The sequence below is a fragment of the Oratosquilla oratoria genome, chromosome 8 (genome assembly GCF_046742065.1).
Source record: "Oratosquilla oratoria isolate Oo_2021 chromosome 8, ASM4674206v1, whole genome shotgun sequence".
In the NCBI taxonomy this organism is placed as follows: Eukaryota; Metazoa; Arthropoda; class Malacostraca; order Stomatopoda; family Squillidae; genus Oratosquilla; species Oratosquilla oratoria.
In genome coordinates, this window is record NC_134784.1 from 57625458 (window position 1) to 57643747 (window position 18290).

General features: G+C 35.3%; 1 protein-coding gene across 1 annotated transcript in view; it reads right to left on the reverse strand.

The window, feature by feature from the left end:
- LOC143027753 (venom protease-like) overlaps positions 1 to 18290 on the reverse strand; it is a 34519-nt gene that overhangs the window by 3794 nt on the left and 12435 nt on the right. Inside the window, exons 6-8 of the mRNA XM_076189263.1 lie at positions 16830 to 16995; positions 16017 to 16113; positions 11491 to 11663 (exon numbers count right to left, since the gene is read on the reverse strand). Coding sequence (XP_076045378.1) covers positions 11491 to 11663; positions 16017 to 16113; positions 16830 to 16995 — 436 coding nt within the window. The remainder of the gene's footprint in view (positions 1 to 11490; positions 11664 to 16016; positions 16114 to 16829; positions 16996 to 18290) is intronic.

The window sequence follows — 18290 nt, forward strand, 5'->3', positions numbered from 1 at the left end:
ATCATCTCTCCATCTGCACCTTTTACCTTTTCTTCTCTATTTGATTCGCCTCCTCTTTCTCTTTTAATTTCCTTCCAAAACATATTTTTATTGCTTTCAAAATTTTCTGTCATACTCTTACCCCATTTCACATCTGCTCTCTTCTTTGCTTCCTTTATATTATGCTTAACTTCCCTTCTCTTTACTTTGTACCTCTCATATGATTCCCTCGTCCTAATTTGTAGCCAATCTATGAATGCCTGCTTCTTCTCTTCTACACATTTCTTTGCTTCCTCATCCCACCACTCACTACCCTTCCATCTATTTCCTCCCGCCCTCCTTGTTCCACACACCATCTCTGCACACCTTATGACTCCCTCCTTGAACCATCCCCATTCCTCCTCCACTCCTAGTTCTACTTTATTCTTTACTCCCTCCCACTCCTCTTTCAGCTTCTTTTTACACTCACTCTCCTTTTTTTCCTCATTTAAGCAGTTCACTCTAAGTACCTCCCTACCTTCTGCCCTTTTCCTCTTTCTCCACCTATTCTCCATTCTCAATTTACCTTCCACCAGAAAATAATCTGATATTCCTCCACTCTCTCCTCTTAGAACATGTACATCCTTAACTCTTCCTACCATACTCCTGGTCACCACTATATAGTCCATTAACGCTCTATCTGCCACCCTTCCATCCATCACCCTCTCCCATGTGTACTTATGCTTGACTTTCTTCCTAAACACTGTATTTGAAATCATCAGCTCTCTTTCAAAACACATCTCCACCATCATTTCTGCACTACGATTTTTACCTGGAACTCCATACTTCCCAATCACTCCGTCTATTGGTTCATTTCCTACCCTAGCATTAAGGTCTCCCAATACAACTATATTGCCATTTTTCCCTAATCCCTCCGTGCACTCATTTATATCTACCCAAAAAGCCTCCCTTTCCTCTACGTTCTTCTCACTACCAGGTCCATATGCACTTACAAAAACCCACATCTCCCCAGCTTCACCTTCATCCACATTAACCTTGATGAAACCTCCTTCCACTCCACTACCCGCTTACTTATCTCTTCACTTACTAGTATAGCCACCCCTTCTCTCCCTCGTCCCCTCTTCACTCCTGAGTACCTCCCAGCTACACTCCCAAACTCACAGTTGCCCTTTCCTTTCATTTTAGTTTCACTCAAAGTCAGCACATTCATCTTTCCTCTCACAAACATACTGCCTATCTCTTCCCTTTTACTCTCATCTGTACCACATCCACGCACATTAAAAGACCCAAACCTTAGGGTACTGGTTGGAAAACTCCCAGACCCTCTTATGCCTTTTCTTCTTTTTTTAGGAATGTCCCCTTTTGGGGCTACAGGTAGTAGGACTCCTAATCCCATCCCCCGTCCCGTTTTTTGTCGCCTTTTACGACTCAAGTGGAAAGACTTGGTGGTAGCATTCTCTTCCCCCACCACAGGGTCGGCGAAAAAGGAAATGAATATTCAGAGAAATGGTACAGGACAGTAACAAGGGGTTGGGGAACAGCATGATGGAGGGATAGTCGTAGTATAAAAGTGTCATAATTTCTCTATGAACAGTCTTCCTCTATCACAGACAAAATGACGCGTGGCTCTGGTCCGTAGGGGCGCCCCATATAGACCCTAAAGTATCAACTGCATGCTACTTTGCCACAATAACATGCAGCCAATACCCCAGATGGTAAAATATTGTGGAGGCGGTAAAAGAGAGAGAGAGAGAGAGTGGAATTGGGCAGGTAATTTAGTGCGAACGACTGATGAGCGATAGAGCAAGCATGTTACTGGGTGGACGCCGCGAAGTGGGAAGCGTGGAAAAGGGAGCCCAGACAGAGGGTGGAGGGACGAAATTGAGAAGTTTGCAGGAATGACGTGGCGGAGGTTGGTGCGGTCGTTTGAATCATGGAATGCTATGAAGAAGGCCTTTGTTCAGCAGTGGACTCAGGATGGCTGATTTCATTGAATAATGATGAAAGTTTAATGATGATAGTAATGATGATGGTAGTAATATCAATGGTAGTAATAATGATGGTAGTAATAAAGGTGATATTAATTATGACAGTAATAATGATGGTATTAATAGTGATGGTAGTAATAATGATGGTAGTTATAAAAATGGTAGTAATAATGATGACGGTAATAATGACGATAGTAATAATGATGGTAGTAATAATGATGATTATAGTAATTATGGTTTGTAATAATGATGGATGTAATAATGGTGTTAGTAATAATGGTGATATTGATAATGGTGTCAGTGATAATGGTGATAGTAATAATGATAGTAATAATGTTGATATTATTAAAGATGACAATATCAATGGTGACAGTAATAATGATGGTGGTAATAATGAGGATGATAATGATGATTAGGGGTGTGCCGATTAACCGGCATCGGCAAGAATCGGCACTTTTTTGGTGAATTGGCATCGGCGAGAATCAGCATTTTTTTTTTCTATGAGAATGGGATTCTGCATCGGCAATATTTTGCCGATGCTGATGCATTTAAAACAAAAGCACAAGTCGGAGTAAATGTTAGAGCAAATTACATTAATTCTTACTTTTACTTTTGTATTTCTTATATAAAATTAAACTAGAAATTATACATATATATATATATATATATATATATACATATATATATATATACATATTATATATATATGTATATATATTGAAATGTTAGAGTAAATTATATTAATTTTCACTTTTACTTTTGTATTTCTTATAGAAAATTAAACTAGAAATTATGTATATATATATATGTGTGTGTGTGTGTGTGTGTGTGTGTGTGTGTGTGTGTGTATTGAAACAGCAAAGTTTCTACAACAGAAATTAAGCGAGAGTAATACGGGAGTAAATCGTCCAGGCGTCCGTGGACTCGGTCGATTTTGCCCGCTTATAAGTGCGAAAAATGGGCGGATAGATTTACACTTACTCCGTGGCAATTTATAGCCAAACGAATCGTTTATAAAGAATTTTGTTCATGTATTTTGACATATAAATACTTTACAATACATCTTTATGCATTTTGGTTTAACAGTTCTCTGTTATTAAAAAATACAGTTTTTTTTTAGTAGGCGATAGAGGCTTAAAAATTGCTAAATCAAAAACATCTGGTTTCTTTATGAATAGTATCACATATATTTTATTTGCGTTTTTAAAGTTTATATTAAGGTTTGTTTTGTCTAATAAGAAGTCGTTGTTGTTCATCAACAACAACATAATAAAGAGTATTATTTAATTTGTTTGTTTTATACATTTATTTATTGTTTTAGTGATTATGTACTACTGGCTTATAGAATAAAACCACTAATTGATTATGCTTAGTGATGCTGGTTTAAAGATATTTGTAAACAAGAATTTTTGATGGAAACAAGTACACGATAAAAAGTATATACATAACGAAATAGTTAAAAAGTAGCCCAATTTGTCGTGTATAAATAAATCTTTATAGATTATAAAGCAAGTTAAAATTATAATTCAGTTACTTTATATTAAAACTGATGTACCGTAATTATGTAAAGTAGAATCGTCATCGGCAACTAAGAGTGAGTAGGATTCGGCACCGGTATCAGCATCGGCAGTTGATGGTAAATAGGAATCGGCATTGGCATCGGAAAAAAAAGAAAAAAAAAAGAATCGGCACACCCCTAATGATGATAGTAATAATGATAATAGTAATAATTGTGATATTATTAATTATGATAGTAATTATGATGGTAGTAATAATGACAATAGTAATAATGATGGTAGTAATAATGATGATATTGATAATGATAGTAATAATGATTATAGTAGTGATAATAGTGATAATGATAATAGTAATATGAATGGTAGTAATAATAATGATGATAATAATGACGATGGTAATGATGATGGTAAAAATAATGATAGAAATAATGAAGATAGTAATAATGATGGTAGTAATAATGGTATTAATAATACTGATAGCAATTGAGATGATGGTGTTAATGGTGATAGTAATAATGATGACCAGTGATAATGACGATAGTAATAATGATTATAGTAATAATGATGACGGTAATAAAGATGATAGTAATAATGGTGATAGTAATTATAGTAATAATGATGATAGTAATGATGATGGTAGTAATAATGATGGTAGTAATAATGAAGACAGTAATAATGATAGTAACAAAGATGATCGTAATAATGATAGTAATAATTTTGATGGTCATAACGGTGATAGTAATAATGATGAAAGTAATAATGGTAGCAATGATGATAACAATAATGATGACGGTAATAATGATAGTAATAATGATGATTAGTGATAATGATAATAATAATAATGGTAGTAATTATGCTGATATATTGGATGATAGTAGCAATATCAGTAACAAATGTTAATATATTGTTTGTTGAAATTAAAATCAATTGCAGTAAATCTAAAGTAATGGTTGGACTTGTACATAGACCACCGTGCCAGCTGCTGGAAAATGATGAAAAATTATTCGATTTAATCGTAGAAATTAACCAAAGCTGCGAGACAGTAATCATGGGAGACTTTAACTTACCGGTTAAGAGATGGGGCGATGATTTAATTCGGATACAGGCCGAGACTTGCATATTAACTTACTGGAAAGTGACTTCCACCAATGCGTAAACAGCCCTACCCGTGAAAATAATATCCTGGACCTAATATTTTCTACAACAGAGAATCTTGTAAATGAAGTGAATGTCGGACAAATATTCAGTACCAACGATCATCGTATCATCACATTCAAAATGAAAATGAGAAATGTTAATGAGGCATTGAATGTCAATGAAGGACCAAATAATAATAATATAGAGCAAGGCATAAATAAAAAACAAAATGATAATATAAGACATGATATTGAAACTCAAAATGTGGCAAAAAGAAATAATCACGAGTTTCTAAAAACTATGTACTTTAATGCTCGTAGTATTAGGAACAAATTTCAAGAAATACAGGCGTATGTCAAAAGCGAAAATCTCGATATGATAGGAATAACTGAGACATGGTTAAATGGTACAGAGTTCGAAGCTGAATTTAATATTGCGGGATTTAAACACTTTCATCAGGATAGAAACCACAAGAAAGGTGGGGGTGTTCTATTGTACGTTAAAAACAATGTTCATGCTTGTGTTTTAGAGAAAGTGAAACAGGATGCATATGACAGTTTGTGGGTTGAGTTAACCCTAACAAATGGACAAAAAATGAATATAGGTGTAATATATAGGCCAAAGACATTATCATTAGCAGACGACAAACTGTTATTTCAAGAACTGTCTAGTTTCTGCAACCGGGATTTATTGATAATGGGTGATTTCAATTTTACTGACATTGATTGGATGACCCTTGAACATGGCCATATAGGTAGTCGCTTGATTGATTTTCTTGGTGACAATTACTTAATTCAGCATGTAAAAGAGCCCACAAGATATGGAAACTTGCTCGATTTATTGATCACTAGCCGCGAAAGCATGGTAACTGATGTAGAAGTCGGTGAATCTGTTGCAAATAGCGATCACAATTTAGTCAGATTCAAACTCCTAAACAATTTTAGAATAGATACTTGTGCTTCTAAAATACCCGATTTCAGTAAAGCTCAGTTCATAGAACTACGTCAGGAGCTTCAGCTTACAGATTGGGAGGCAAAATTAAACGAAAGGCCTGTAGATCAGATGTGGGAAATATTTCAAAATACGCTCACTAAGATGATTCAAACTTACATTCCTTTTAAGGACAGACGTCCACCAAATCAGGCTCGCCCAAAGTGGCTCGACAAAGAAACTGAAAAAAGTATTGCTAAAAAGAGACAGGCTTATAAGAAATATAAGTGCTCGGGTGCATCTAATGACTATGAAAGTTATGTATCAATACAGAGAGATTTACAAAAGACAATAAGAAAAAGAAAACGACAATACGAAATGAACATCGCTGATAAATCCAAAGAGAATCCCAAAGAATTCTATAGTTACATTAGAGATAAAAAGGTTGTTAGGAATCACATTGGTCCACTATTATCTGCTGACGGTCAACTTGAATATTCAAATGAAGGAATGTGTAATATCTTAAACAATTATTTTAGCTCGGTATTCGTAAACGAAACACCTCAAAGTGAATTCCAAACTGAAACCTGTGAAAAGTCTGGGGTAAACTTACTCACTACGGTAAATATAACAAACGAAAAAATTAAAAGGTGTATAGACAAACTCAAAGTTAATAAAACACCAGGGCCTGACGGTTGGCATCCAAGAATCTTAAAGGAAATGAAAAATGAGATTGTTGTTCCATTAGAAATTATTTTCAAGAAATCCATCATATCCGGAGATGTCCCAAGAGAATGGAAGCTAGCTAACGTTACTCCCATATTCAAAAAAGGTGACAAAAAGAAACCAAATAACTATAGGCCTATAAGTTTGACTTCGATCGTAGGAAAAATAATGGAAACTATCATCAGAGATGATATCGAATATCATTTAGAAAGTAACCGTTTGATAAATGATAGCCAGCATGGTTTCAGACGGAAACGATCTTGCGTGACTAACTTACTCGAATTCTACAACACAGTTATCTCGAATTATGACAAAAGAAACAATATAGATTTAATATATCTAGACTTTGCAAAAGCTTTTGATACCGTCCCACACGAAAGACTACTTACTAAATTAGCTTTGCATGGAATAAGTGGTAGCCTATTAGGTTGGACTAGTAATTGGTTCAAAGGTCGAAAACAGAGAGTTGTTTTAAATGGAAAAACTTCTGGATGGAAAAATGTTGCAAGTGGAGTTCCTCAGGGTTCCGTTCTTGGGCCACTTCTTTTCATAGTATATATAAATGATATAGACAATGGACTAAAATCTACTGTTTCCAAATTTGCTGATGATACAAAACTGTGCGGAGTGGCAAATGATCACTCAAACCAATTAGATATTCAAGAAGATTTAGATAAATTACAGCAATGGTCTGAAAAGTGGCTAATGAAATTTAACACAAGTAAATGCAAGGTAATGCACATAGGTAAAAATAACAGTAGGTACGATTACAAGTTATTTGGAAATTCGTTAACAAAAGTGGATAGTGAAAAAGATCTCGGCGTAATTATCAGTAACGACCTCAAATCATCCAAGCAGTGTATTTCAGCCTCTGAGAAAGCAAATAAGATTCTAGGATTGATTGCGCGATCTTTTGATTTCAAAAGTCCATCACTCATTAACAAGCTATATAAATAGTTAGTTCGTCCACATTTGGAATATGCTGTTTCCGTATGGTCACCGAATCTCATTAAAGACATTGACAGACTGGAAAAAGTACAACGGCGAGCCACAAAACTGATTCCAAATATAAAAAAAAAAATAATAATAAAAAAAAAAAAAAAATCATACGAAAATCGACTTAAGCACATGAATCTGTTTTCCCTAAAAAAGCGTAGACTCAGAGGTGACTTGATACAGGTCTTTAAGATTTTAAAGGGAATTGACAACATCAAAAGTGACCAAATTTTCACATTGAATGAGAATCAGACAAGAAACAATGGTCTCAAACTGTCCGGAAATAGATTCAATTTGGAAGTAGGTAGAAACAACTTTGCCAACCGTGTAGTTAATGAATGGAATAAACTTCCTGCACAGGTAGTGCAATGTAGTTCAGTTCGAAGCTTTAAGAATCATTTAGATAAATACCTAAGTAAGATGCTGTAATGATTATAATTTATGTTATATTATTTGTTTTTGTTTTGTTATAATTTGTCTGTCTGATTTTCATTTATTATTAGTTATATGTCAATTTATAATCATTTACTATTTACCTTTTTGTTTGTTATTCAACTATACCTATGCATTTATTTATGTATTTTATTTGTTATTTTTACATTATTATAGTTTTAATTTATTATTAATATTTTTTTTTTTTTTTTTTTTTTTTTTTTTTTTTTTTTGCATCCGACCTAGATATGGATCAAAAGGTCTCCTGTCGGCATGCTCCGCCTTTGTAATCCTTTGTAGTTTATCTAAGATCAGCAAGGGGAAAGTACCCGACTTCCGTAGAGCCAGTTTTAACAGACTCCGATCACTACTAGAAAACTCAGACTGGAGTAAAACTTCGAACGAGATTGATATTGACAAAGTGTGGGAAAGCTTCATCACGGACCTAAACATTGCTGTAAATCTCTGTGTTCTCTATCGTGAGAGACACCCGGCATCAAACAAACTAAAGTGGTGGAATAGGGAAATTAGTAACAACCTCTCTCGTAAAAAGTGTGCGTACAAAAAAAATTATATATATACATATATATATATATATATATATATATATATATATATATATATATATATATATATATATATATATATATATCAACTAAAAGCTAAGACGACAAACTAACAATTGACAGAATTCGCAGCGAAACCAAAGCACTGATAAAGCGTAGTAAGAAAAATCTCGAAGAGTATATTACCGAGGCAAGCAAATCAAACCCTAAATAATTCTATAGTTATGCGAATAAGAAGAAAACGCTTACCTGCAGCATTGGACCACTATACAACGATGAAGGTAAACATACGGATGATGAAAATGAGATGGCCTCAATCCTTAATAAAAAAAAATTGCATCCGTCTTCACAGACGAGGATTGCTCAGTGTATCAGCCACCAGAACATAAAATGTCCCAAAACGTCTTAAATCAACTCATAATTACCGAAAGTGATGTCGTACAAGTAATTGATAAGCTCAAAATAAATAAAGCCCCGGGACCTGATTTTTTTTTACCTGGAATTCTGCGAGAAGTAAAATCAAATCATTAAACCCTTGTCCATCCTATCCAACAAATCTTTAACACTTGTTAAAGTTCTATCAGATTGGAAATGTGCTAACGTAACACCAATATTCAAGAAAGGGGACAAATCACAACCAGGCAACTACAGACCGATTAGCCTGACTTCGATTGTGTGTAAACTGCTAGAGACCATCATTCGCGACAGTGTAGTGAAATTTCTAGAAGAAAATAAAATTATGAAAGATTCACAACATGGCTTCCGTAGCAAACGCTCATGTTTAACTAATCTCCTCGACTTCTTTCATGACGTCTTTAGCAAATACGAGGAATGTAGATCTGTTGATATAATTTATCTGGTTTTTCAGAATGCATTTGATAAAGTTCCTCGACAAATAAAAAAGACGGTATTTCTGGTAATATCCACAACTGGATTAAAGATTGGCTCTCTGAGCGAAAACAGAGAGTTGTAATTAACGGGGCCTCGTCTAGCTGGCTCGACGTTAAAAGTGGCGTACCTCAATGATCAGTTTTAGGACTCGTTTTGCTCTTAATATATGTAAATGATCTAGACACAAAAAGTACCGGTAAAGTAACAAAATCCAAAAGAGAAAAACTCTGCAGTCTGATCTAGACAGATTATCAAGCTGGGTAAGCAAGTGGCAAATTAAATTCAACGTTAACAAATGTAAAGTCATGCACATTGGAAGTAACAATGATCACATCCAATACCAGATGAATGGCGTAATACTGGACTCAGTAACTAAAGAAAAAGATCTAGGAGTTTTAATATCAAATGACTTGAAGGTAAGTCAGCATTGCTTAGCTGTTAAAACAGCAAATAAATTTGTTGGCTTTATCGGAAGTCTTCGAAAATAAATCAGATAAAATATTGCAAACATTTATAATTCCTTGGTCCGTCCCCATCTCGAATACTGTGTACAATTTTGGTCCCCATACTACCAGAAAGATATTAAAAACTAGAAAGAGTGCAACGAAGAATGACGAAGATGATACCAAGGCTGAGAAATCTGCCGTATGAAGGAAGCTTTAAAAGTCTAAATTTATTCTCACTTTCAAAAAGGAGAATGCGAGGAGATTTAATTGAGGTTTTTAAAATGTTCAAAGGCTTTGACAACATCAATGTCGAAGATTACTTCTTATTAGACCAATCAAATACAAGAAGACGTCACGATTTTAAAGTAATTGGTAAAAGATTTTCTTTGAATGTAAGTAAGCATTTCTTCTTTAACCGGGTTGTTAATGCTTGGAATTCGTTACCTTCCACTGTCGTTGAAAGTAACACAATGAAAACATTTAAATATCGCCTAGATAAATACTTAAGACTCTAATCCGCAAATAAGATATTGTCCCTTGCAATAAAAGATATGACTGCCCGCCCTTTAATTGTAATTGGATAGGATATTGGTAGCAGTAGTGTTAGCTCATCTTCTATCGCCTAGCTACCCTGTTTTCTTAACTGTAGCTTAGTATAGTAAACACAAACAGCCTCGTTAGGGCCAGTAGGCTTCCTGTTGTTTGTTCTTCCTTTGTGTTCGTTTGTGTTCCTTTGTAATAACGATAGTTATAACGATAGTAATAATGATAGTAAAGATAACGATGATGACTCATGATAACAACAACAATAGTAATATTAGTAGTAATAATAATAAAGATAATAATCATAAGAACAACAATAACAACAACAATAATGATAATAATATTATTGATGATGATGATGATAATAATAATAATAATAATAATAATAATAATAATAATAATAATAATAATAATAATAATAATAATAATAATAATAATAATAATAATGATAATAATAATAGTAATGATAATAATAATAATAATAATAATAATAATAATAATAATAATAATAATAATAATAATAATAATAATAATAATAATAATAATAATAATAATAATAGTAATAATAATAATAGTAATAATAATAATAATAAATAATAATAACAATAATAATAATAATAATAATAATAATAATAATAATAATAATAATAATAATAATAATAATAATAATAATAAAAATCAATGATAATAATAATAATAATAATAATAATAATAATAATAATAATAATAATAATAATAATATGATAATAATATAATAATAATAATAATAATAATAATAATAATAATGATAATGATAATAATGATAATAATAATAATAATAATAATAATAATAATAATAATAATAATAATAATAATAATAATAATAATAATAATAATAATAATAATAATGATAATAATAATAATAATAATGATAATAATAATGATAATAATAATAATAATAATAATGATAATAATAATAGTAATGATAATAAGTAATAGTAATTATAATTATAAAAGATTAGATAAAGAAATTAATGAATAAACAAATTAAGAACATTTCATGTAATAAGGACAGGATGCAGTGCATTTTTTTCATTTTCGAAGAGACTTCATACAAATTTCTCTATAAACGGTTTCTTTACAGAAATTATAGTTACGACTTATGATAAATGGTTGCAGAGCGGAAAAAAGATGCGTGTTTAGATTGGGGGTATGAGTAAAGTAGTAGTAGAATATTCTGTGTTTTCTCCTCCTCCGCAAAAATATGAAAATATTCAATAACTTCTCCACAAGTTCTCCCTTTCCTCTCCTCTCCCCTCACTTTTTTTTTTTTTTTTTTTTTTTTTTGTGAAAAACCCACCTGACAGGCGTCCTGGCCTTCGCCATCATTATCTCTGATGCAAAGGAGGTCTAGGGTGATCCCCTTGGGGTAACTGGAACTGTAATCAAGAAGCGTTGAGTAGCTGTTGATACACTCCTGATGGTCGACAATGTGAAGAGTTGCCTCCTGAAGAACATCGCTCCGCTTGCCACCTGGTAACGCGGTTAGGAAATATATTCTTAATACATGCATACATATACCAAAGGCTTCCCCCCCCTTTATAAGGGAGGTAGCCAAAAAAACAAAGCCATAAAAACCACTCCCACCCTTTCCATCCCTATCACACTCCACTCACCTCCACCCTCTTCCCCCCCTCCCATCTTGGCACCTCCTGGATGAAGGGTCATCCCTGCATCTTGTCCACTGCCCTGGGTCAGAAGCAGTGTCGCAAAACACAGCACATCCACAGCAAGGGCGTTTCATTAAATTGACGATCCCTCCCCTCTCCGTCCCCTTTGGGTTGTGAAAATTTTTCTCATACATACATACATGCTCCCTCACCCCCCATCCCCCACCCATTCTACCACCTCATGGATCACAACATCATCCATGTACAACCAATCTCCATTCACCCCTGTCTTCTGTCATCTCCCGTACTTCCTCAACAGACATTCCCCTCTTTCCCAAGACTCCTTTTACCCCATCCATCCATCTCATCCTAGGTCAATCCCTTATGTTCATTCTTTCCACATCTGCTTTCCACACCTCTTTTACTAGTCATTCTTCACTCATTCTTTCCATGTGTCCAAACCATCCCAATACTCTTTCTTCAACTCTATCTCTCAACTCCCTTTCCATCCCTGTTCTCCTCCTCACCTCCTCATTTCTCACTCTATCTAGCCTAGTAACCCCTATCATACTTCTCAGACACCCCATCTCGAACACATTCAAACTCCTTCTTTCTTCCTCTCTCATGTTCCATGTTTCTACCCCATACAGTGCTGCCGGCACAATCACTCCTTCATACAATCTCCTCTTAGCATCCATTCCCAGATGTCTATTTCTCATTACAACTTTTTAATCCACCAAGGCATTTACTCGCTTCTCTCAATCTACATTCTACCTCCACCTCCAATCCTCCCTTTCCTGTCACATTCGCACCCAAGTATCTAAAACTATCCACTTCCTCCAGTCTCTCTCCCTTAATTCTCATTTCCAGTCTGCTGCCAATTTCACCCCTTATACATCTCATAACCTGACTTTTACCCACATTTATCTTCAACTCCCTTCTTTCATACACTTTCTCAAACTCTGTCACTAACTTCCTCAATCCCTCTTCTGATCCTGCTACAAGCGCAGTATCATCCGCAAACAACAACTGGCTTATCTCCACTTTTCTCCATTTTCTTTAATCATCTCCAATGCCGGACCCACCACCCTTGCATTTACCTTTCGCACTACCCCATCCATATATAAATTTAACAGCCAGGGTGACATAAAGCATCCCTGACGAAGTCCCACCTTTACCTCAAACCACTCACTCTCTCCTGATACAGGCTCTACTACTCTCGTAAAAACTCTTGACAGCTCCTAAAATCTTTCCCCTATCCCATATATCTGCAAAACCTCCCACAGTGCCTTCCTGTCTACCCTGCCATAAGCCTTTTCCAAATCCATAAAAGCCCAAAAAACATCCTTACCTTTTCCTATAGCTTTCTCACATATGTCTTACCACAAAGATCTGATCTACACAACCTCTACCTGTCCTAAACCCACACTGTTCCTCACCAATTACTCCCTCTGTTCCTCTCCTAATCCTCTCAATCAAGATCCTCCCATAAACCTTCCCAACTACACTTAAGCTAATCCTTCTGAAACTACTACACTCACCTGTCCCCTTTACCCTTGTAAAATGGAACTATACAAGCACTCCTCCAGTCCTCCGGCAGTCTACCCTCTCTTAAACAAACATTAAATAACCTCACCAGCCAGTTCACCATCACTGTACCTCCCTTTTTCAGACATTCTGTATGACATCCATCCAGACCAGGTGCTTTACCTGCTCTCATCATCTTAACAGCTGCCTTCACGTCATCTTTCCTTATTTCTCTTCCATTTTCCTCACTCATCACTCTCATTTTCTTAGCACTTCCCACTGCAACTACCTCTCCCTCCCTTTCCTCCTGCACATTTAACAACTCCCTAATATATTTTGCCATCTTCCTCCTACTGCCTTCTCTTCCATTATCATTTCTCCATCTGCACCTTTTACCTTTTCTTCTCTACTTGATTTGCCTACTCTTCCTCTCTTAATTTCTTTCCAAAACATCTTTTTATTACTTTCAAAATTTTCTGTCATACTCTTACCCCATTTCACATCTGCTCTCCACTTTGCCTCCTTTATCTTATGCTTTACTTCTCTTCTCTTTTCTTTGTACCTCTCATATGATTCCCTCGTCCTATTTTGCAACCAATTTGTGAAAATTTGCTTCTTCTCTTCTACACATTTCTTTGCTTCCTCATTCCACCACCCTTTCTTCTATTTCCTCCCATCCTCCTTGTTCCACACACCATCTTTGCACACTTTGTGACTCCCTCCTTGAACCATCCCCATTTCTCCTCCACTCCTAGCTCTACTCTATCCTTCACTCCCTCCCACTTCTCTTTCAGCTTCTTCTTGTACTTCTCATTTTCTTTCTCATTTAAGCAGTTCACTCTAAGCACCTCCCTACCTTTTGTCCTTTTCCTCTTTCTCCATCTATCCTCCAATCTCAACTTACCTTCCACCAAAAAATTATCTGATATTCTCCCACTCTCTCCCCTTAGAACATGTACATCCTTAACTCTTCCTATTATACTCCTATCTACCACTACATAGTCCATTAAAGCTCTATCTGCCACCCTTCCATCCACCACCCTCTCCCATGTGTACCTATGCTTGACTTTCTTCCTAAACACTATATTTGCTATCATCACTCCGTTTATTGGTTAATTTCCTACCCTAGCATTAAGGTCTCCCAATACTACTACATTGACGTTTTTCTCCCTAATGCCTCTATGCACTCATCTATCCAAAAAGCCTCCCTTCCCTCTACACTTTTCTCACTACCAGTTCCATATGCACTTACAAAAACCCACATCTCCTTTCCCAGTTTTACCTTCATCCACATTAGCCTTCAAGAAACCTCCTTCCACTCCACTACACGCTTACCTATCTCTTCACTTACTAGTATAGCCACCCCTTCTCTCCCTCGCCCTCTCTTCACTCCTAAGAACCTCCCAACTACACTCCCAAACTCACACTCGCCTCTCCCTCTCAACTTAGGTTCACTCAAAGCCAACACATCCATCTTCTTTCTCACAAACATACTGCCTATCTCTTCTCTTTTACTGTCATCTGTACTACATCCATGCACATTAAAAGACCCAAACCTTAGGGTGTTGGTTGGAAAACTCCTAGACCCTCTTATGCCTTTACTTTTTTTAGGAATGTCCCCTGTGGGGCTACAGGGCCTAGTCCTAAAGCCCGTCCCGTTTTACTCGCCTCCTACGGTTCAAGGGGGAAGACTTGGTGGCAGCATTCTGTCCCCCACCACAGGGTAGGCGAAAAAAGGAAATGAATATTCAGAGAAATGATACCGGGCAGTAAAAAGGGGTTGGGGGACAGCATAACGGAGGTACAGTAGCAGTTCTCATCATTCCTCTGAGAACAGAGTCCTTCTCTATCACAAACAAAATTATTTGTGACTCTGGTCCATAGGGGCGCCTCTTATAGACCCTAAAGTATCAACTGCATGCTACTTTGCCACAATAACATGCAGACAATACCCTAGACGGGGTATAACTATTCACTCGAGTCATGTGGGTGAAGCACCCTGACCAAGGGAGATAAGATTATGTATATGTTAGGTTAGGCTTTTGACTTTATATTTGATTGGGGTAGCAATAAGAACACAACCAACCAACAGATGCATCACCACTATCACCAGGCAAATACTTATGTCAGAGAAACAGAAATAGTAGTCACACTTTATTTTTCCTGAAAACATAGTCTGTCTTATTAATTAGCCATCCTATTCTATTTGGTTGAGGATAGGTATAAAGTGTCCTCAGAGGGAATATGGAATAGCGTGGAATGGGTCATCGCTAGCAGAGCAGGAATCAGTACGGAACCGAGTGTATAATACATGAATTTAGCTGGAAGTAAGCCTCTTTACAGTTATAAGTCGTTCTATACTTGTACATGATAGGGGATCAGAAGATTAGTCCGATATGCTAAGAATAAGAAACATATATGTTATGTGTACACAAAACAATTTCGAGCAGCTAGAAGAAAATTCAGGCAAATTAATTAATGCAACCACAAAAAGTGATACCTAAGAGTAGTTATCAAGGCGTGCGTATGAAAACACACAAAGTCTAAATCAGGAAATGTTAGATAAACTGGTTAGTGCAGATTTCTTCTGGGCACAAGGAAAATTGTGCTTCTTTGGAAGCCAAATTGTAAGGAAAACTACAAAGGAGAAAATAAAAATAAAAGGAAAATACAAGAGGGTGGCGCTCACCGAAAGTGGTTTTCCCCCATCCTGTTAGCGTCAACTGACTTCCGGCGGTGGGAACAGGCTTCTTTCCCCAGGGAAGACAAACAGGGCGTATCTCACTCTAGAAAGATAAAAAACAAGCAAAGAAATAAAGGAACAACTAAACCAATGAACAAAGAAAACTGATATATGCGAAAAGATTTACGGCAACTAAAGGTCTTTTAGTTACGAAAATTCTATGAAACCTCGTTCCACATCATTACCTGGGTGAAATCCATAACAGATATTCTGTGTTCTCTGGGATTCTATACTCAGCTTTCCATTTAATCAAGAGAATTTTTTATTTTCATTAGTCGGCTGATAGAATCAGAATTTAATCTACTCGTATGTTGATGGTTCTACCAATAGTCTTGTTCAAAATTTAATTGAGACAGTCTAGCATATGTCCCACCCAAATAGTAAATTCTTGTTCTGTTGAATGTGAAGAAAATTGAATCTCACGGCCTAAACTATTTATGGATGAATTTGTTTAATGAATAAATCAGGTGTCTATATACACAATAAGAAATTTGTACATTAGGCTGTATCTGTCGTTGATTTAGACTCTTGGTGAAGTTGGTGTAGGTTTTTTTTCAGAAGTACCTGGCAGGTATCATCAAACCCCATATTTTGTTTTATCTTTGCGGAGTAATGAGCATTTTTCTGTCAACAAATATAAAAGGTTACTCTAGCTTACTGCCCCAACTCTATGTTTTTCTTTATTTTTCTTTATTTATTTATTTTTGTCGTTTATGATTATGCTTAAGAATAAGGAAAGCTTCAACGTTTGTCACTTACTCTGATGTTAACTGGCCGGTCCAACTTCAGGAGAGCGAGATCATGGTACCCTTGAGGGTGGCGATAATTTGGATGGAACTCTGTCCTACTTATTCCAAAATCTTCATGGCGTGACTCGCTAGTCGTCGTCAGGTTATGTTCACCCAGGCGCACAACTGACGCAAATCTGAAAATAATTTGAACTATTCGCAAGAAGATATATCACAGGATTACAAAGGCGGAACATGCCGATAGGAGACCTTTTGGTCCATATCTAGGTCGGATGCGAAAAAAATCACAACAATAATAAATGAATGAATAAAAACTATAATAATGTAAATAACAAATAAAATACATAAATAAATGCATAGGTATAGTTAGATAATAAACAAACAGGTAAATAGTAAATAATAATGAATTGACATATAACTAATAATAAATAAGAATCAAACAGACAAATGATAACAAAAACAAAAACAAATAATATGAAATAAATGATAATCATTGCAGCATCTTGCTTAGGTGTTTATCTAAATGATTCTTAAAGCTTCGAACTGAACTACATTGCACTGCCTCTGCAGGAAGTTTATTCCATTCATTAACTACACGGTTGGCGAAGTTATTTCTACCCACTTCCAAATTGAATCTATTTCCGGATAGTTTGAGACCATTGTTTCTTGTCTGATTCTCATTCAATGTGAAAATTTGGTCACTTTTGATGTCAGTTCCCTTTAGAATCTTAAAGACCTGTATCAAGTCACCTTTGAGTTTACGCTTTTTTTTTTTAGGGAAAACAGATTCATATGTTTTAGTCGATTTTCGTATGATTTATTTTTTATATTTGGAATAAGTTTTGTGGCTCGCCGTTGTACTTTTTCCAGTCTGTCAATGTCTTTAATGAGATTCGGTGACCATACGGAAACAGCGTATTCCAAATGTGGACGAACTAACGATTTATCGTATATAGCTTGTTAATGAGTGATGGACTTTTGAAGTCGAAAGATCGCGCAATCAGTCCTAGAATCTTATTTGTTTTCTCAGAGGCTGAAATACACTGCTTGAATGATATGAGATCGTTACTGATAATTACACCGAGATTTTTTTTCACTATTGACTTTTGTTAACAAATTTCTAAATAACTTGTAATCGTACTTACTGTCCTTTTTACCTATGTGCATTACCTTGCATTTAATTGTGTTAAATTTCATTAGCCTTTTTTCAGACCTTTGCTGTAATTTATCTAAATCTTCTTGAATATCTAATTGGTTTAAGTGATCATTTGCCATTCCGCACAGTTTTGTATCATCAGCAAATTTGGAATTTTGTCTATGGTCTATATAATTTATATATACTATGAATAGAACTATAAAAAACAAAATGATAATATAAGACATGATATTGAAACTCAAAATGTGGCAAAAAGAAATAATCACGAGTTTCTTAAAACCATGTACTTTAATGCTCGTAGTATTAGGAACAAAT